Consider the following 22,082-nt stretch of genomic DNA (forward strand, 5'->3'; position numbering starts at 1 on the left):
TATCATTTCTTACAAATCATCTCTGATGAACATAATATTCTGAAGATTAAAATGTTAGAATGCTTGTCACCAATAAATTTTCTTTCAGAATGTCTGTATGTTTTGTTTTGTTTTGTTTTTATTTTATTTTGGGAAATTGAGGCACTTCAATATGACTCGATCTGCCATACTAGGATTTTAGATTTAGAAAAGATCTTAATGTTCCAATAGGTCTACCTCTGTTTAGGCTGCTCTAACAAAATTCTATCAACTGGTTAGTTTATAAATAAGTACAATTTATTGCTCACAGTTATGGAGGCTGGAGTCCAAGATCAAGGGTCCAGCATGGTTGCTGTTCAGTGAGGACCCCTGTCCTGGTTCATAGGTGGCACCTTTTCACCGTGTTTCACCTGAAGCAGCTAAGGATGCTTGTGCCTCTTTCTATAAGGCACTAATCTTTCTCATGGGGGTTCCACCTCTTGATTTAAGCACCTCCCCAGGCTCCACTTACTAATTCCATCACATTTGAGGGTTAGGATTTCAACATATGAATTTTTGGAGGGGGGTACAAACTTTCAGACTACAGCAAGGTCATATAAATTAACTGAGGAGCAAAAGCTTGCTGGTGGCAGAACCTGACCTCAAATTAATGTTGAGAACCCATGATGATACAGCTTTCTTCAGACTGATAGTCAGATGTTTGGTTATATAATATTTTCCATTAAAGACCATTCCACCATTATAAAAAGATGTAATGACTGCTGTTATGATGGCTGTTAAAAATAATGAAAAATTCTAAGGGGGTGAAAATAAAATTTGAGTTGGCACTCTCTGTGAGGACTATGCTGATTATACTAAATAAGTTTAAAGTGATGGAGTTATTACAAAAATTTAAATGTTAAATTCTAGTCTGATAATATCTATTTTTTGAACATTAGTAATGTTGTTCCAGGTTAATTCATAAAACAATTCCATACTCTACTTCCCTTTCCCCCATGCATTGATCATGTTTGCTAATAAAACATACATTTTCTGTCAGCCATGAAATAAAGTCATTTTTTATATTTGCCTCTTCTTTTTAAATTTTTAATCAATTCCCTGTTGATTATCATTAGCAGACTTTTGACCCATTTTTTAACAGTTTATTATCTAGTACTTCAGCAGTAGCATTAGCTTTATATTTACTGTTATAGGACATGCCTGTGAAATTCCATAGCAAAGATAAATAGAGAAGGAATAGCATCTGTATGCTGAAAGTAAGACAAAAACACAGTAGGCTATTGATCGTATTGCCAAAATATGTTTGGCCAGGAGAGCTGGAATGTTATAAAGATGAAAGAGAATCTAATCTGCTAATTCTTATCCTCTGATCACATGCAATAAATATTAAAACTTCGCTTCCTAATGTCATTCTACATTTTTACTGTTTTAAAAATGATTTTATTATGAAATATATTATAAATAATAGATGCTACAAACCTATAAAATGTTTTATATCTATAAGTTTTAGACTTACCTATAAAACCAAATATAAGACAGTTAATAAAATGAACATTGGTTGTTTTCTGTTACGTGAAGATCCCAAAATAACTGCTCAAACAAGATAGTGGCTTGTTTCTGTACTGTGCAGAAGGGCTGATATAGTCAAGGTTTCAGGGTTGGTAAGTGGCTCTGTTCTGCCCTCAGATACTTTGTCTCTTTGCCGTGCGGTCCTCAAAGTGTTGCCCTCAGCTGCAGTGTCCCAACAGCTGGCTTACAAGCACCTTGCTCACATCTAGCCTAGTTTGAATAGGAAATGAGAGGGAGTGGAGGTAAGAAACTTATTTCAAAGAAGTATAACGTGCACTATACACATCACTTTGAATTAACTAGTGAAAATACATTGACTCTGTTTCTCCAGCTGTGAGAAAGGATGGGGTATAGTTCCTACCATGTGTCTTGCTCACATTCAAGGCTGATCCATTTCTATTCCTAACACAAAGTATAGGTATTGGTATTGGGGGACAGTTAGTATTTCCTGCCAGACCCATATACCCATGCCCATCATAAAATAAAAATTTTTAAAAGTACACTTCTTTTTTCAAGGAAAACAGCATTTGTAATGTTAAAAGTTATTTTTTATCTTTTATTATGATTTCATTGTAAAGTTTCAATCAAATCAGACCTTAGAAATTTACAGTAGTTGTTTTGTGGATATGCATGTAAGTCATAACCATAACTTTGGATATCTTGTCTGAAATGTGATTTTTTTAGACCACATAAACTCATTGGAAGTTTTTTGCTAAATAAATTTATGAGTTTGTTTTAAAATAAAACCATCCCATTGTTGCTAACCATCTTATACAAATGGATACTACGAGAATTAAAGAATGGTTCAGCTACACCCAGATAACTGAGAGTGTAATATTTCTGCATCCACACTTGAATGTTTTCTTGTATTCATAAAGCATCACCTACTATCATTCAAATTCCTTAAAATAATCATTCTATTTGTCAGGTTTTTTTTATCACAAATTTACATGTGATTTCCAGACTATTAAATAATGTCATTTATGTCTTTTAGGAAATTTATAGAATCTTGTATTCCTCAAATTCATTTAATGTTGAAGTCAGAAGAGCAGATATTTTTGTTATATTTTCCCTTTCTAATTGGTTTATTTCTATCTGATGAACATTTATTAGGCTTTTACTCTGAGTCTATTCAGCTTCTATGGGCCGTTTGAGGTGGATTTAAAAGACTATACATTTTCTGTGTTGAAGCATCTTTCAATATTTTTAGAGAGGTAAGAAGGGTACACAATTCAGACCATATACAAGATAACTTAAATGTAAGTCAACGTGTTAGAGAAAAATGTGTTGTTGTGATCCTGATAGAGAGTGAATGTTTTGACCTGGAATTTATCCAGATGCTATTTGGATAAGCTTGGATCTGAGAAGGCAGGGCATTGGCACAAGAAGAAGGAAATGAACATGACTTAGATGGTAAGTGGTCCTTGACCATCCTGACTGGAACAAGGAGTGCACATTGAGGAACAGAGAAAGTAATTTATTTAAAGAAGGAACATGCCAAGCAGGAAGTTTATATTTTAAACCAGATATGGCATTTTGAAAGCAAATGCTTTAAAAAAAAAAAATCCGGAAACACCAGGCACTCCCAGAATTGGTGTTTACCAGCAGAGTCCAGAATAACAATGGTAGTAACCCAGGCATACAGTCATAGCAACTCAGGGCTCCATTAATGGGTTTGAAGATGGAGTAGAGAAAAACTAATTATAGAGATAATATGACATTCACATTATTCAGAGACATCATTGACACCATTGACAATCTTGCTTGGTAGTTGAAGAACAGATATTCCCTTACTCTTTCTTTTGGTATATATGTTATATCTCTATTTAATAAAAAGAAATTGTGGGCTTGGTTGTGGGCACATCCCCAGGGGGTGTGCAGGAGGCAGCTGATCGATGTTTCTCTCTCATCAATGTATCTAATGCTCTATCCCTCTCCATCTCCCTTCCTCTATGTAAAAAATCAATAAAATACATTAAAAAAAAGAAATTGTGGGCTCGATCCCCAGTGTGGGGTGTGCAGGAGGTATCTGGTCATTGATTCTCTCTCATCATTGATAGTTCGATCTCTTTCTCTCTTCCTCCCCCTTTCTCTCTGAAATAAAAAAAAAAATACATTTTAAAAAATAATGTTCTTATCATAAAACTTTCTCTACTGAGACCATGGAGTTAGGAGGGCTGGAAAAACTTAACAGAATTTTCTGAATTGCTAATGAGCATTTGCTCACTTCCAAACCATAGGTACCCATAGGATTCTTTGGCAGACTATACCGTGTGTGTGTGTGTGTGTGTGTGTGTGTGTGTGTGTGTGTGTGTGTGTGTGTGTGTCAGGGGGTGGGGGTGGGGTGGGGGCGGGGAATGAGGCTATCCTAATTTGTAATAAGGAATAATAATCACAATGACCATATTTATTTTACACTTACCATGTGCTTATAGGGGTTTTACTGCTATATTATTTCAAATTGAATAACAATAAAGTTGCCATTATTTCCCAAGTTTTGAATAAATACTTGTTCAAAAAGTGCTAAAACTGAAATTCATACCTAATTTCCCCTGACTCCAAATTTCAAATTTTTCACTATTTCATGACCCCTTTTTACATAGAGGGTTTTCTGTAATACTCTCAAATAAGGTTAGAGAAAAGTCTTGAAAAAAAAATACCTTGGCATACGAGGAATGTCCTTGACCCACTCGGTTATTTCTTCTATTTTTTTTGGAATTATGAATCTTTGAAGCGGCCATGAGTCATTTCATTTTGATCCCAAAGTTCCCATATGTTTCTGGTACTCTTCAGGGCAATACAAGTTGTTTATGTCTTCATGATTCATGATGACACACACAGGGATAAAATATAGAGATTTTAGCTACTTCATTGCCATACACTATTAGGTGAGCTGGTAATGGAATGAAGAGGAGAATGGCTACTTCTGTCATTTATTTAACAAATATATGCTCATCTCCTACTCTGTGCTAGTCACCTTGTTAGTGTTTGGGGATACAATGGTGAATGTGGTTGATGTCCTTGCCTTTATGCGGCTTAAAAGAAGTACATGTTATGTCCATAGAGGGAGATCACATTTGTTCTGGAAGGTACAAATGCAAATCATGAGACGTAGGCAAAGGCCTAAAAATTATTTGGAAGAGGTTTTTTAAAACTGTACTATAATAGTTTTTCATTTTGAATACTCTGAAAAAATACAATTATAATTAAAGCTAAAATTATTTATGTATATAAACTCTTTTGGCTCATATATCCAAATAAGCTTTCAGAAGTAGCTTTAGGTTGGCTTATTGTCAAAACTGTTTATAAATATTAATCTCAGTTCTAAGATATCCTTTATGGACTTTTGTTCAAACATATTTTGTAACTCTAAATGGAATAATTTAAAATAAAAACATTTCTTTTTCATTCTTCCTTCATTTTTATTTTCTAACAATTTCCATATCCATTAAAGCAATTAAATGCGTGCTTTTGTTTAGGATTTCATTTTGGCAGTGCATATGGGCTCAATGAATTGGAAGTTCAGAGAAAATAATGTATTATTATTATTGTAATAGGAATCTTATCTAATTGCACATTGAAAAAATTACATTATGGAATGCAGGTTGGGAACTCTCATGCCAAATCATACACACACATTTGCAAGCTGGATAGGAGAACATGGGGTTTCCATATTTCCTTTTAAGTTTCATATTCACTTAATATCTTTGGAAAAATAGTTACTATCACAGTCCATACAAAAATGGAAGACCTTTAAGATAAGTTTTTTTCATGAGCTAGCTATGTGCCAGACAAGATACTAAGTGCTTTCCATGGGTTATTCTGGCAACGATCATCGCATGAGAACTGATAATCCTATCTTGTCAACTGGATTTAGAGAATTAAGTGAATTCTCCCAGAGTGTAAAGCTGATAAGTAGCAAAACAAGGATTACAACGCAAACCACAGCAAAGCCAGGGCCTGAGCTCTTCGTAGCCTGTTACCCCTGAGAGAATTAAGAATTTTATCCCAGTTGCTATATAACACATAGTAAAAATAAATGAGTTCAGTTACTGAGGATTTTGAGAGATTATTTATGGTGAGTTCTATATTTTAATCTAGACTACAGTGCTAGTTTCACTTCTGAGTCACCTTCAGAAGTTATGTAGTAGAAGAGAGAAGTACATAAAAAATAAAAATGGGGACATATCACCGAGAGCTGTGTGCTCAACTCAGGAATCCCCTGCTTATCTAAGCCAGGCAGAAAGATATGGGATGGCCATTTAAATCCAGTTTTTCAGATATGGCTGAGAATGTAAGGATGGGATTAAACACAGTTCAGAAACTGATATTAAATATACACAATGTTATATATCAATTATATCTCAAGAAAGAAAAAAGAAACTGATACTAATATATAGGGAACTAGATAAGCATGATGACGAGGGTGGAAGGGCAAATTGCACATGGCCTCAGCAGAGCAATTGTTCAAAAAAAAAAAAGAAAAAGAAACACAGGCAAAACATATTTACATAAGGAAGACCAGGGGGTATTTAGAAATATGGGCTGCCTGATAAGTTGAAATTTCTGTACAATTTCATACATTTTTGTACAATAAATGTTTGCACCCCAATCTGTTTAAATAGGCATACTGCTCATGCACTAATTGCAAGTTCTATTTAAAATAAAAACATGAGTTCCTTGTATGTATTTAGAGAATGTCGGTAAAAGGGATTAGTTCAGCTTTAATGAATTAACTTTTTAACAAGGTTTATACTGTGCTTCCATATTGCATATTCAGTGAATCTAATAGTTTTTCTGAAAGAAAATACTGTAGTTATGCTTTATTATGGTATCTCTATCCTAATAAGAGCTAATATGCTAATGGTTGATACACCCTAATGGGTAATGACCAGGTCATTAGCATATTAGCTGGGGTGTTGCTCCAGAGATGGGGCGGAAGCAGGGAGGCGCCGGGAGGAGGCAGGACCATCCCCTGCCAGGGAGGGCAGGGGTGAGAGCGCATAGCACCCCCCTCACCAGTCCTTCGCCACCCACCGCTGGCACTCGGAGTGCCCCGCGGCCCACCTGCCAGGGGAAGGAGCACCGCCAGCAGGCGGGAGGCTTCCATGCTCTCCTCCAGAGCCATGATGGGGCCGGGCCAAGCTGCTGTGTTGCTCCGGAATTGGGGTGGAAGTGGGGAGGTGCCCAGAGAAGGCGGGCCCAGTCCTAGGCTACTGGAGGGACCAAGGGCGGGGCTTGATGTGGCCAGAGAAGGCCAGAGGATTTGGGGGCTGGGCCAGGCGCGCTGGAGCTCTGCATGCAGAGGATTTGGGGGCTGGGCCAGGCGCGCTGGAGCTCTGCATGGAGAGATTCGGGTCTCAAGGCAGAGCGGCACCGTGCGATTTCATATGTATGTGTGTGTGTGTGTGTGTGTGTATGTATAGTTTAAAACTTGTATTAATCATATAACAATATTTAATCATTTTATAGTAATGCTATTTGCTATATATAATGGTCACATTTTTTTTGAGTTTTGTTTCTGAATAATATTAATTTGAATGAAATATGCATTTTGAGAATAAAGGTCATGTTATACAAACATTAAATTCTTTTGCAAATGTTACTTGAGTAATTATTAAATATGGAAGGAATTTGTAATATGTATAATATGTGCTATTTATATACCATCTCAGGCCAAGCAGATATAAGATGTTCCAAGAAGTACAATAGCCTTTTGAATCTGAGGGAGAGACAACCTCAAAAGCTATAACTACAGCAATCTGGAAATCTATTAATAAATAATACTTGGCATGTTTACAGATCTGGAATGGTTTAAAATGAAATTGAAAGTTTTTTGTTTCTTTTAAACATACCTAAACCTAATTGAATAGTAACATAATATCTAATTTTTTCCTACTTTCAGTCAGGAGGTACTGCTTCTGTTTTCTGGGTTATTATAGCCAATAAATTAAAAATTATTTTTGAGTTCCTGCCATATATTAAACAAAGTTTTGTTATGTTATATATACAATTATAGGGTGTTAATAATGAAATTAGATCAACCATGTTTTATAAGCTCATATTAATTTCAAAATATACTTTATAAAAAATGATAATTTTAATGTAAGGAAAATTACTTGTAAAAATAGATCTTGGATAAATATAACTGCCTTTAAACATGATAATTTTTCATGCAGGAAAATTATTTTAATTAACTATTTAAAATAATCCTATTGCTCAGGCCAGTGTGGCTCAGTTAGTTGGGTATTGTACCATGCACCAAAAGGTTGTCTGTTTGATTTCCTGTCAGGGCACATACCCAGGTTTCTGGCTCCCTCCCCAATAGGGAGCCAGCAGGAGGCAGCCAATGGATGTTCTGCTCTAACATCTATGCTTATCTCCCTTCCTTTCTCTCTAAAAATCAATAAATATATTTATAAAAAATAAAATAATCCTATACATATCTCAAAGGATGTCAGCAACTTATTAAGCTATGTAAACTTAAGTGCCATCATAATTAGTCATAATAATTTGTTTAAAGAAAGTGAGAAAAAAAAGAACTTTAAAAGATTTCATGAAAGATTTTTATGCCCATTTATTTTTTTTTAATCCTCACCTGAGGATATTTTTCCATTGATTTTTTTTTTTTTTTTTTTTAGAGAGAGAGGTAGAGGGAAAAACAGAGAGAAACATCAATGTGAGAGAAACACATTGATTGGTTGCCTCCTGCATGAACCCGACCAGGACCCGAGGTGGTGAGGAGCCTGCAACCAAGGTACAGGCTTTGATCAGAATCGAACCCAGGACCCTAAGGTCAGAAGGCTGGCGCTCTATCCATGGACATAAAGGTGAGGGGTGGGAATGGAAAATAGTACTACACTGAATTAAATAGGATAGATGGATAGATTTATAAAAATTAAAAAGTAGGTACAGTGGAGGGGGATTGGAGGACTGGGTGAAAAAGGTGAAGGGGTTGGTATTTGGTAGTTACAAAATTATCATGGGGATGTAAAGTGCAGCATAGGAGCTATGTATGATGCCAGTTGGGTATAAGAAATACCAGGGAGAAAGCTTTGTAAAATATATGATTATCTAACCACTAAGCTGTACACCTGAAACCAATAAAAATAATATGGAATATGAACTATAATTGAAAATTTTTAAAACGTTTAACATTTATATATAAATAACATTTAATATAAAGAATATATTAAATTATAAACATAAGCTATTGCTTACTTTCAATATATTACTGAATATACCAAATTCTTCAATTTTGCATAGCCCAGAAGGTTATTTAAATTCATACTTTCCTGCCGAAACCGGTTTGGCTCAGTGGATAGAGCGTCGCCCTGCAGGCTGAGAGGTCCCAGGTTCGATTCCTGTCAAGGGCATGTACCTGGGTTGCGGGCACATCCCCAGTAGGGAGGTATGCAGGAGGCGGCTGATCGATGTTTCTCTCCCATCGATGTTTCTAACTCTCTATCTCTCTCCCTTCCTCTCTGTAAAAAAATCAATAAAATATATTTTAAAAAAATAAATTCATACTTTCCTCCTTTAAAGCTAGTATCCTGTCTAGAAAAGAAGCCTAATTTTGTTAATCTTTTTAATATAAGTGAAAATCTTCAAGTCAAGTATTATACACATTGAACAATGTTTATTATATTTTTACTTTAAGATTTTACATTATTTATTTTATTTGGTATCTACTTATCTTTCCTTTCTTGAAAAATTACATGATTCAAATGAGGAGAATAGCATTGGAAGCACTCCAGTTACAATTATATCCCATCCTTCATAAGTGTATTCAAACTATCACTGACTATCTCCTCATAAGCCATAGAAATGAAGTTTATCTGCTTGCATGTTCATTTGTTTGTCTTGGTGGTATCCTGTAATGATGTTCTTCATTTGGGTTCATACTCTTGAGGTTACATAATGTGCTCCTGGAATCTCTTTATTTTACAGGACTTATAAACTGTAGGCATATGTTCAGGTCATTATTAAGTGTCTTTAAAACCAAAGCATTATGCTAAGCAAAATAAGCCAGTCAGAGAAAGATAAGTATCACATGATCTCACTCATATGTGGAGTCTAATGAACAACATAAACTTTTGAACAAAAGTAGATCCAGAGACATAGAAGCATTTAATGGACTACCAAACCTCAGAGGGAAGGCAGGGGAGGGTGGATGGGAAAGAGTTCAATCAATGAACTTGTATGCATATATGCATAACCCGTGGACACAGATAATAAAAGGGTGAAGGCCTGGGGTGGGGGGCAAGATCAGGCTGGGAGAGGTCAATGGGGAAAAAGAGGATATATACAATACTTTCAACAACAAAGATTAAAAAAAACACACAATACCATAATTTGCTTTTCTTTCTTAAAATAATTTTAAAAGAAAACTAGAACAAATTGAATACATTAATTTTAAAAATGGTTAATACTCCTTGATTATTTACTATGTACTGGGTATGCTGTAGAGCTTTAGAATAGAACCAAAATGGAAACCATTACTATATGTCATTATCACTAGAAATATAAACAACAATCATTAAAGAACTATTACTGCTAAAAAATGCTGGGCATTTTTTATTTGTTGAAAAAAGTCTGCCTTGCTCATATTCATTGGTTGTTGAATTCAATATGTTAAAAATATAAAATAACATTAATTAGATTTATATTTAATAACATTACATTGCTATTTTTATTTATTTAATGTTTAGTAGCTGAGTTGAATGAAATTCAAATCTGATATGAAGACTGAGTTCCTAAATTCTACATATGACACTAAGTTCCTTTCATACACTGCCTACTTTAATCCCAGATAGTAAATTATTTAAACTCTTCTTCCTATACAGATGGAATGCCTTGCCTAATAAGAAATGCTTATTTCCCTGAGGTGTTTCAATAAATATTAAAGAAACAAATTGCTGTTAATATGTTTAGCACATATTTTACCTTTAAAAAAACAACAACAAGACTAGCTCTAGCCAGTTTGGGTCAGGGAATAGAGCTTTGGCCTGGGGACTGAAGAGTCCTGGGTTTGATTCCTGTGGGGCCCAGGCAGGAGGCAACCAATCCATATGTCTCTCTCACATTGATGTTTCTTTCTCTCTTTTCTCTCCTCCTCCCTTCCACTCTCTCTAAAAATCAGGTGAGCACTAACCAAAAAAATAAAACATCTCTGCTGCTTTGAAAAATGGGTTTTCAAGAAAATGTACTAGTCTTGCCTCCTTAATTGAAGTAATTGCTAATCCACTTTATTCTACTTATAAAATAAATTCTTTTAAACAGTAGGCAGCACATATCAGAATATTTGAGGTGGAGGGTTTTAAATTTTAACAAAACAATCAGTTTTAATGATAAACATTTAGATTGCCCACACAAAGGCAGACATTAAAATTTGATGATTTTCCTATAATTTATACAAATATTTCCATAAAATATCTATAAACATTCTACAATTCTCAAAAATCATATCAGAATACCAAAGGGTGAGCGGTAAGATTATCTTGGTCATGAAAAGGTGCATGGATTAAAATGCTCTCTAGAGTGAGAATGTGAAAAGGAAAATCTTAAATCTTTGAGTTGTGGATTAATTAAATTTTAAGGAAGACCAACTTTAATTGTGTTGTTGGTTCTTTCTCTGACCTGCCAATTGGTAACTCTCAGTGCTCTGCTTTGAGTAGCAAGTTGAAAAGATATTTAGGATAAGGACGATGATTAGCAATAAGATCATTTATGGTAGCATTTTATTATCTTTATGTTAATGTGCTAATTATTTGAGCCGTTTGGACCTTGGGGACTCTGGTTTCTTTAGGACCTTTTTACAACATAAGAGTTATTTTGTTGTTACTGCTATGTTCAGGAAAAAATGCAATCTGCAATATTAAATCTAACAGGTTGCACAGGTATGTTCTGAAATCTCACTATTATGTTATTTTCTGTTGAGATGGATTCAGTAGAGTAAGATCCTGAAGAATTTCATCTGGGTATAAGTACAAAGCTGGAAGGCACACAAACCCAAGCAACATGTAACAACGGTGTTTTGTTGAGCAGGTATTTACACAACAACATACTTTCAGCATGTTTTAGAAAAGTAAACTAGTTTGATTTATCTTTACTGACAAGTTACTGACGACTGATTACTGAAATGTAATACTTAGTAATTCATACTTAGTTTGATAGGTGGTGAAATATCACTGGCTATTATCATAAGGATGTTAGGAAGTAGATTAACATTTAATTAATTTAAGTGTCTTCTACATGATATCTGAAAAACCAGATGGTCTTCCAGACTCTATGGGAATGTATCAATTGATGAGGAACTTGTGAGATCTGAAGACAATAAAGTCCACTAATGGACAGTTAAAATTATTCAACCAAAAGTTGCTGCCCTATAAATTCTATTCATCGGTAAAAGTGCTGTACACTTCAGTAGTGATTGCATACCCCTGATTGTAATAAAGTAGTGGCATGCTATGGTATATTAGAAAACACACAAATAAATTTAGAGAGGATGAAATAAAATAAATGCATATGAAACGGTTAGCATTCCAATCTCTATTCCGGTGGATCTTTATACATACCACTTGCCTTCTTGGATATCACTGGAATATAAAATATCCCTCTGCTAACATAAAGCTTCTTTCTGTCCACCTATACTGTCTCTTTGGCTCATAAGTTTCTTCTATAATTTCTATTTGGTTTCTTGTCCATATTTTTGCCTTGAAGCAATGGTTCTAATAATTCAATCTTGTGTACCCTATAGGAAAACCATCTAATCAAGCAATAACTAAAAAATATGAGCTACAAGTAGGCCAAAGTGAGTTTCTACTTTTTTTGGGGGGTGGTCATAGCTTCTCATGTCTCCTGAGTTTAAAAAATATTCTCAGGTGACCCTATGTGCACTATAAAGATGTGAAGAACAAGTAGCTCTTTATAAATTAAAAAAATAAAATAAAACTACACACACAAGGATTGCTTTACTCCCTTCCCCTACCTACCTACCTACACACACACACACACATATCCCTGAGAAAGAATTCGAAATCTAAGTGTTTAAGGTTTTCATGTGTGAAGACTTATTATGTATTTTAATTCTTGTCCTATGTATTGAATCTACTTTTTCACCATAATTATACATTATGTTGCCTTAATGATTTTTGGAACAAATGAATATAACTAAATAAGGCAAATCAATGAAGTTTACATATGAAATTGTATATCCTTACTCCTCAAATAATATTTTTGAGGCGTTACCATCCATGTAATAAGTTCTGGACTCGGCATTCTTTTATAAAATGGTACAAGGCCTTCTTGAGTGTTAGATTATGCATTTGGATCTCTGATTTAGTGGAACAGTGTAAAAACCTCTCATAATCAGAACACTCCCTATTGGCTTCACATCTGAAGATCCCCAAGAGTGCTATTTGTCCCAGTGAACATCTGGAATAGATTACATGCAGTTAATTGGCTCCAGGTCGAGCTTGTTACAGACAGTAGCATGCAGTATAACCTATGCAATTCCCTAAATCCACCCACTTGAGGTTAAATCGCACCTACTTCTCTCTATAATTCCTCCCAGATGCAGGGCACACATATGTGTGCAAACACAAAATGCACACACACACACAGACACACACAAACATGAACTGGAAGATAGCACAATATTAATAGATTAGTGGAGAGGTTGTTGGCAATACATTTTACCCATAAATTATTTCAGTTAAAAGATTAACAATTGAATTCAAAAGATTGTTGGGATGAAAACAAAGAATCAGGAGCAGCAGATTTTAGAAAGCTGATGGTTTTATAGTAGAAAAAATATTTAAAGTCAAATAAAAAGTTCGAGCAGGTTCAGGATTTGAGTTTTATTTTGTCCCTCACCCTTCGCATATGTTTCAGCACGTGTAGGTACTTATCAGAATGTCATAGAAGCAAGGGAAGCAGTGCTTTGATATTTAACTTATTTCACAATATTAATGAGTTGGGTTACAAGGAACAGTATGACTACTGTTCATTGAAAACCAAAACATCAATCTTCTTAACTTATAGTGTTGGAGGCACAGGGCATGTCATAGCGATTAATGACCAGTTGGAGGAGTAGATATCTCAATACATAGCCAAGGGCCATTAACCCCAACTGGCCATTAATTCCCAGGAAATGTCCTGTACTGAAGTCATTATTGCTAATAAAATGCACACATGGAAAATTTCCTCTCTTTTGCCTCTGCATAAACATACATTCACATTACATGCTTTGTTGCATGTCATGAAAAAAAGTAGTATTTCACATGTCCAGAGGCTCAGAAAAAACTAAGCCTAATGAGAAATTTAATGCCTACTTAAATTCTACATTCAATTTGCCTTTCACTTCTTTTTCAAAGGGTATGACTAGGTGGAGGAATGCATGTTTGTATGCCAAGGCTGTGGATCTGCTGCAATCAGATACCTATGTTCTGCTAACAAGTGGGTATAGGGAAAAGTGAAAGGAACAGACAAATGGGATTAGAGAAACCTGATGAATATGGATAGAAGCAGCTCACATGATGTAATATCAAAGGCAGTGTGGAGTAACAGCATAGTTTGCGTCATAATATATTAGGTACCAGGACAGGCATGAGACACATTGAAGAGTTAGCTCAAGTTCCTCTTTGGTGTCCTTTCTTTTCTGCCCCACTGGACTATGCTACGGTCTCTGCATTCTCCTCAGCAATTTAACTGTCTATCATGCTTCTGGCTTTTCATGAACCCTTAAATAGGTTTCACTGATCTCTTCAACTGTCTCTTTTTGTATTCCATTCACCTTTATCTGCCCTCCATGAAACTGTCCTTGTCTTGCTTAAACCTAAGTGATACTCTTTCGAGATGTCGTCCCTAACATTCCATAAATATCCCAATTTTAGGAATTACTTCATGGTACTTTAACTATTTGTAGATAATCAACCACTCTTTTCAGAAAATAATCTTATCTTTATTCTCACTTTAATAAATACTTGAACTTTAGCTATGGTTTAATTATATATCTATCTATATCTATGTATATAGATATAGATAGATATATAGATACATCTATATATATAGAGAGATATATCTATATCTATATATCTATATATCTAGATCTAGATCTAGATCTAGATATAGATATAGATATAAATCTTTATTTGAGCAAAAATTAATTTCAGGAGCTCCAAACCGGAAATGGCTAGGCACACTCTACCAGCAGGAGTCAGGGAAAAGACATATAGAGAAAATGCAGAAGCAAAGAAAGGAAATTATTATTTTAAAATATGTATTTACTGATTTTAGAGAGAAAAGAAGGGAGAGGGAGAGAGAAATAGAAACATCCATAAAAGAGAAGCACATCGATTGGCTGCCTCCTGCATGTCCCTTAGTGGGGAATAGAGCCCACAACGCGGGCATGTGCCCTGACTAGGAATAGAACTAGTAGCCTCTTGGCTCAGGGTGGATGCTCAACTACTGAGCCAGACTGGATGGGCAGAAAGTAAATTATTCATTGGCTGTATTTTTAAAGTTTAGTTGGATGTTTGTCATTGGTTGTCTTTAGTGTTTTGAGTTCATAACTTTGAGTCATTCATAGGCTTAGATTTAGGTTTACTTGCCACCATGACATTAAAGCCACGCCAATCTAATGACCTCCTTCTTTAATTAATTTACTAGCATTAAGTCATTTAATTTGTGTAAAGCAATTTAAAAAAACTAGTATATATAAATGCTCAATGAATGTAATTTGTAATTATTAGTATTAGGATTAGTTTAAAATATGTGAGTGCTCTCCTGTGTAGAACTTTATATGGTGCAACTAAGATTACATTGTCCCAGGCCTAAAATTGTACTGGTGGCCCTGACCTGATCATCTCTAATTTTCCCTATTTTAGGTAGACTTTGTAAATACCTTTGAAGTCAGAAGCAAGAGGAGAACTCCTTTAAGATGATAGCTTTTATTTCTTTTTGCTTGGGGAATGTTTTCCTTCGGGAATATGGGAAAAGAGTAGGCTTCTACCAGTGTTTTTATCTGATTAAAGAATTCAAGTTACAGAAAGAATTGACTCCTTCTACATTTGCATAAAGAACTTTAGAAGAAGATAGGCTAATTAGCATAAATTGTTGATTTTAAGTTATACACTCATTTCCACAACTGAGTAAAGCCAGACCTGAATTTTATTATTCATTTCTGATTCATTTCCCTGGCAAAAATTTGTAAGAGCAAAACAAGAGAGAAGGAGCAGTTGTTTTTATATCTATATACACTCATAAATTTATGACTATGTCTTGGAAAATCTGCAAAATGCTGTATTAATAATAGTTCTTTTCTTATTTTTAGCTTGTTTCCACTGTTTCAAAGAGAACATTGTTTTCATCATGAATGCTAATAAAGATGAGAGACCGAAGTCCAAAAGCTACTATTTTTACTTTTTTCATGCCTTGATGATGCTAAGCATGACCACACTGTTTCTTCCGGTCATTGGGACTTCTAAGCAAAATATTCCACGGCTCAAGCTAACCTACAAAGGTAAATGTGTAAATGTTTTCAGATTTTCTTTTTAATCACTGTAATTTTTTATTTAGAAATGCATGCGGACTTCACTGACATGTTTATTGTACTGGCATCAGTTAATAGAAATAGTATAGAACACAACGGACAATTATTTATTATTTTTGTGAGGAAAATAGATACCTAAACTGTATGTATAGATGCAATTTTCATTCCATTTATTACAATGATAAACTACTTATGACTATAATTAGGAAATTTTGGTCTGCAAGTTGTAATCAGTTTTGTATTAAAACAAATCATTCCCTAAAAAGGGAAAAAAATATATTTCATATAGCACTACCAATTAGTGTATCACTAGAGGATATTTTCTTTTTCTTTTTTTTTTTTATTTCAAGTGTTTATTTATTTATTTATTTATTTTTTTAATTTATTGCTTAAAGTATTACAAAGGGTATTACATATGTGTCCATTTTATCCTCCCGCCCTAGACAGTCCCCTAGCCTCCCCTATCCCCCAATGTCTTATGTCCACTGGTTATGCTTCTATGTATGCATACAAGTCCTTTAGTTGATCTCTTACCCCCCTACCTCCTGCCCCCCAACCCTCCCCGGCCTTCCTGCTGCAGTTTGACAATCTGTTTGAGGCAGCTCTGCCCCTGTATCTATTATTGTTCAAAAGTTTATAATGGTCTCTATTATCCATGAATGAGTGAGGTCATGTGGTATTTTTCCTTCATTGACTGGCTTATTTCACTTAGCATAATGCTCTCCAGTTCCATCCATGACGTTGCAAATGGCAAGAGTTCCTTCCTTTTTAGAGCAGCATAGTATTCCATCGTGTAGATGTACCACAGTTTTCTAGAGGATATTTTCTTTTTTAAAATTGTAAGATATCATCAAAAAAATTAACACACTAATATACCTTTAACATCTCAAGCAAATACATATTTTATTTTAAGGTAGTATGAAAGGCTTAAAAGGATGAGAGAACTATTTCAGAAATGAAATATGCTAAGCTAATTATTTTTAATATTTAAATTAATACAAAAGCAAAGCTTATGTTAAGTTATTTTTCACCATCTTAGGTATGCGCATGTGTAAAAGGTATATGTATATACTCATATGTGAGAGAGAAGGCTGAGAGTGTCAAGTTTTATGCTCAGACGCCTCTTTCTTTTGTTCTCTTTTCTATGACACACCCTTGGCTTCTTTAATACCTTAGCTAATGAGAGGAGTGCAGGCGGCTCAGACTTGTCTATTCTGAAGTTGGCGGGTAAAAGATTATACTGGCGGTTTTAATATCCTCTAATCTTTAAAGCAGTTTATTTTCAGCTTAAATTAAATATCAATTATAAAAGCTAATTTGAAGTCAAATATAAGTGTTAGTGGAATTAGCATATTATACACATTACACATTTTTATATGGTGGTATTTGTTTGGAACTTATATCGTGAATTAAAGATACCATTTTTTTTTTTTAGTTTTATAGTCTTACTGAATTTCTAGAACAGATAAAACTAATCTATGGTTAAAAAATTAGACCATAGCCTTTTTGTGGTCAAAGGAAGATTGATTGGAAATGGATAAGAGAGGAAACTTTCTGAGATTATGGAAATGTTCTCTATCCTGATAAACATATCAATCACTGAAGTATATATGATATTTTACAACCCTTCATATTGCACATGTCCGATTTGTTTATTTGCCTGTACTTAAATCACTTTAAGAAAAGAACAGAAAATAAATATTAAAACTATACGGAAAGTTTGAAAACAAAGATATTAAGGGAAAAAAGGAAATGTTATCTGATTCTATGTTAGTGAATAACACAAGAATGTTGCATTGATATGGTGAATAATGTAAAATAAATCAGGCTTGTGAAAAACTTATTAGTAGTTAATAATCAGTAACTGTGGATTCATTAGGAGCAAAGTATTGATATAAGAACTGCGTGTGAATTATATCATTTTCATTCTTACTACCATCCTGTGAGGTGGGATTATTATCATTCCCTTTACTATATATACTAAACTTACAGAGGTGCTGAGAAGTTGAGAAATTTGCCAGTGTCTCAAATTAGTTCATGGTTCAGCTCCTGCATCAAATCCATACTTCATAGGACCTGGATGCTTAATCCTGTTTCTCAGACTCTAGACATCAGTAGTTCTTCCCGGAGGCACTTGCCTCCCAGAATGAACTTTAAAGTTGAAAGAAGCATCATGCTGATATTTAACTAACTGATTATATGAGTTTCAATTGTTAAAACTGAATGGGGTTGAAGAAGACCACATGCTCTTTTTGGCTAAAATAGATGTACAAATTTGTGGGATTCTACGCCCTTTGATAAATTTATGAAAAAAAGATAACTAGATTGTCATTATGTAACTTGTGTTCATAATCAAATTTTTATTCAAGTGATTACTCAAATGCAACAAGCTGATCATTTAAAATAAATAATTAAAAATAGAAAAGCATTAACTAAGTTTTTCCCTAGTTAGAGGGTATTTTTTTATACTAATAAATGTTTTTGAACATGGAATCAACCTTATGAGACTTTAAAATAATTTTTTATATATCTTTTACAGATTCTCAGAACCCTCAGCACCTAGTGCTTATATATAAGGAGAGCCTGGTATAAGTGTTGGATTGATTAGACATTAATAACTAGTCTTTTTATGGTTTTTATATTCAGTACTAGAGGCCCGGTGCACAAAAATTTGTGCACTCGGGGGGAAGGCGGGATCCCTCAGCCCGGCCTGTGCCCTCTCGCAGTCTGGGACCCCTGGGGGATGTCCACCTGCTGGCTTAGGCCCGCTCCCCCAGGGAGCGGGCCTAAGCTGGCAGTCAGACATTGCTCTGGCAGCCTGGGAGCCCTCGGGGGATGTCCACTTGCCAGCGGGGTGCAGGACTAAGCTGCAGTCAGACATCCTTAGCGCTGCTGAGGAGGCAGGAGAGGCTCCCACCACCACCGCTGTACTGGCAGCCATCAGTCTGGCTTGTGGCTGAGCAGAGCTCCCCCTGTGGGAGCGCACTGACCACCAGAGGGCAGCTCCTGCATTGAGCGTCTGCCCCCTGGTGGTCAGTGTGTGTCATAGTGACCAGTCATTCCCAGTCATTCTGCTGTTAGGGTCAATTTGCATATTACCCTTTTATTATATAGGATAGAGGCCTGGTGCATGGGTGGGGGCTGGCTGGTTTGCCCTGAAGGGTGTCCCGGACCAGGGTGGGGGTCCTTGCTGGAGTGCCTGGTCAGCCTGGGTGAGGGGCTGAGGGCTGTTTTCAGGCTGGCCACAGCCCCTTCAGGGAGGAGGGTCCTGCTGGAGTGCCTGGCCAGCCTGGGTGAGTGGCTGATGGCTGCTTCCAGGCTGGCCACAGCCCCTAGCCACCCAAGCTCCCAGTGAAGGCTGGTTGGAAGCAGGTATCTGGGACTTATCTTTCATAATTGAAACTTCGTTGCCTTGAGCAGAGGCCACAGCCAGCCAGGGCAGGCAGGAAGCTTGGCTTCCTCCATCGTCAGTACAACCAAGCCTCCTGGGTTAATTTGCATATAGTTGCTCTGCTTGCCCTGTGGGTGTGGCTGGTGGGCGTGACTTATGAGTGTAGTGGAGGTATGGTCAATTTGCATGTTTCTCTTTTATTAGATAAGATACTTACAGAATGTTGTAATTTTTAGGTTTTGATCTACATGTAGGTAAGTTATCTACATATCAAATGCTGCTAAACAGTAGCAAAGATTGAATGCAGGGTAGGAATTATAGAAATCACCTCCCAACTTAACTTTCATAGTGATACACAGGCATAGGCACATTCTAGCTGGCTTCCAGTAGCTGCTATTAGCTATTAATTTCCAGATTTTATATATATATATATATATATATATGGCTAATATGCTAAGTGACCGGTCACTATGATGCACACTGACCACCAGGGGGCAGATGCTCAACACAGGAGCTGCTGTGAAGTCCACTGGCCATTCACAGAGAAACGGCACCACGGATCTGGCACCCACAAAGCAATACTCAGTTTCCCCCACGTGGGACACAGGCCCTGCCACCACCCCGGAGTGACACCCCACCAAATTGCAGCCAACACTGCCGAGACCCCATAGTGCAAAACGTGGCCCACAGCCCAGCCCAGCCTGGAACGGTGGCTGTGGGCGCCCGGTAATGATGTCACGTAGCAACGCCCGGCTTCCCCTCCCTAGTGACTAGCCTCCTTGGAGTTTCTTCAGCCCAGGAACACAACTTGCTTTATACCCAGGTGCAAACATTTTACACTTTAACCAAATGTCTGTGAAGCATTTTCCCATGCCTCATCTCATATGATCCTTGCAGAAATCCTGGAATAGGTAGATAGGAGACTTGGTGGGATCCTATTTTCTTTTCATTAGCCAGAAAATGGAGATTTAGAATGCTTAGAAACTTGACCCAACTGAAAAGAAATGGTGGACCTTGAAAGTGACTCCAGGTTTTCTCACTGTGCAGAATATAGTCAAACACTGCTGTAGTTAAATATTTTACCCTTTGTTCTCCCTGGGTGTTCTACAATAATAATCTGCTTTGTGTTAATATTTACTGCTGTGTTGCTGACAATTACCTGAAAGAGAAGATGGGTGCTTCACTGAGCTGGAAAAAGTTTAGCTAAATCAGAAAGCAGGTCTAATTAAGCAAGTTTATCTATATATATAAAGCTCTCACTGGCGCCAATTGCCCATGTGTGTTTCAATCTGTCATTGTTGGTCATGAATTTGGTTGACATTTCTATTATAGAGAAAGGGCAAATAACAATATTAAAATATTTCTTCTAATCAATTTCCTTTCAATGTGCACAAATTCATGCACTGGGCCACTAGTATACTAATAATAGAGTAGTCACCTCGGCTAGGAGAATTATTGACCACTCTTACTACTCTTTCCACTGTAAAGAATGTGGGTCCCCTCTTTGGAAATCATCCTGCAGCACTATGCAGTCAACAGTTTCCTTATCCACCTCTTCTGTACCATATCTGAGAGTTTAGAATGAAAGAAGTTCAAATCCTGACATGCTGCTTTTTAAAACCAGACTATTCCTGAATATACAATGTTATGACATAAAAAATTGTTAATTTAGTGCTATGGTGAGAAGATTGCTTATATAGCACTTTCTACATTTATGATAATAATCACAACTCTCCCTTGGCATTTTCTCTCTTTCTCTTATGATTCTGACTAATGAATTGAGATCAACTAGTACCACCCATTGCTTAAACAGTTTGAGCAGAGTGTAAAAGTTCATACTTGGGCACTAAAACACTGGCAGAATAGAATGTGAGGTTAGAAAAATAATCCAAAATTAAAAATTAAGTTGGGTTTAAAAACTAATTTTTATGGGCACAAAATCAGCTTTGTTTTCTTTGCTTTCCATAATTAATGCTTCCTTATGTGCTGCTCAGAGATGCAGCCAGTGTCATTGGAATTAGCTATTTCAAACATCTGGAAGATTATTTTGAGGAATTTCCTAAAGGCCAACAGAAATATAATAACCATTTTATCCAAAGAATGTTTTTTGATAAAGACTTAGCTTTGAACCTCTAAATCCACAGGAGCTTGTTTGGTTCTATTGTTGTATAAAGAGATTTCTATTCAGTTGTATATTTTGAATTCTTGCACATTTGCTCATGCTAATTCTTTTTCTTGAGTAATGAGTCAGGAGCCCTGAGTCAGGGTGTTCTATATGTCTGGATTTTGTGTTATAAGATATGTATATTTTATCATATATATATGTATATACACACACATATATATTCCTATAAGGTGGGCTTCTCACAGTGACTTGTACAGTTTATACTACAAATGAAGTAAAAATAATTTTTGAGAGATAACCTACTTCAATCTTGTGACAGTGTAAACATTTTCTATCTCACAGTCATCATGAAGGAACTCATATGGCTTAAGGATATTTATACATAGAATGACTAGTATCTTCAATGTTATTTGTTTGAAAAATCCCAGAAGATGAGATAAGTAACATAGCTAAAGAGAAAATGG

The 22,082-nt window shown here is 35.8% G+C and overlaps 1 protein-coding gene across 3 annotated transcripts in view; it reads left to right on the forward strand.

The window, feature by feature from the left end:
* Positions 1–22,082, forward strand: part of SEMA3D (semaphorin 3D) — a 196,806-nt gene that overhangs the window by 51,213 nt on the left and 123,511 nt on the right. For all 3 annotated transcript variants that reach the window (XM_036328333.1, XM_036328331.1, XM_036328332.1), the window contains exon 2: positions 15,884–16,072. In XM_036328333.1, the coding sequence (XP_036184226.1) occupies positions 15,922–16,072 (151 nt within the window). In that variant the 5' untranslated portion in view covers positions 15,884–15,921. The remainder of the gene's footprint in view (positions 1–15,883; positions 16,073–22,082) is intronic.

Source organism: Myotis myotis, unplaced genomic scaffold (assembly GCF_014108235.1).
Source record: "Myotis myotis isolate mMyoMyo1 unplaced genomic scaffold, mMyoMyo1.p scaffold_m19_p_11, whole genome shotgun sequence".
Taxonomy (NCBI): domain Eukaryota; kingdom Metazoa; phylum Chordata; class Mammalia; order Chiroptera; family Vespertilionidae; genus Myotis; species Myotis myotis.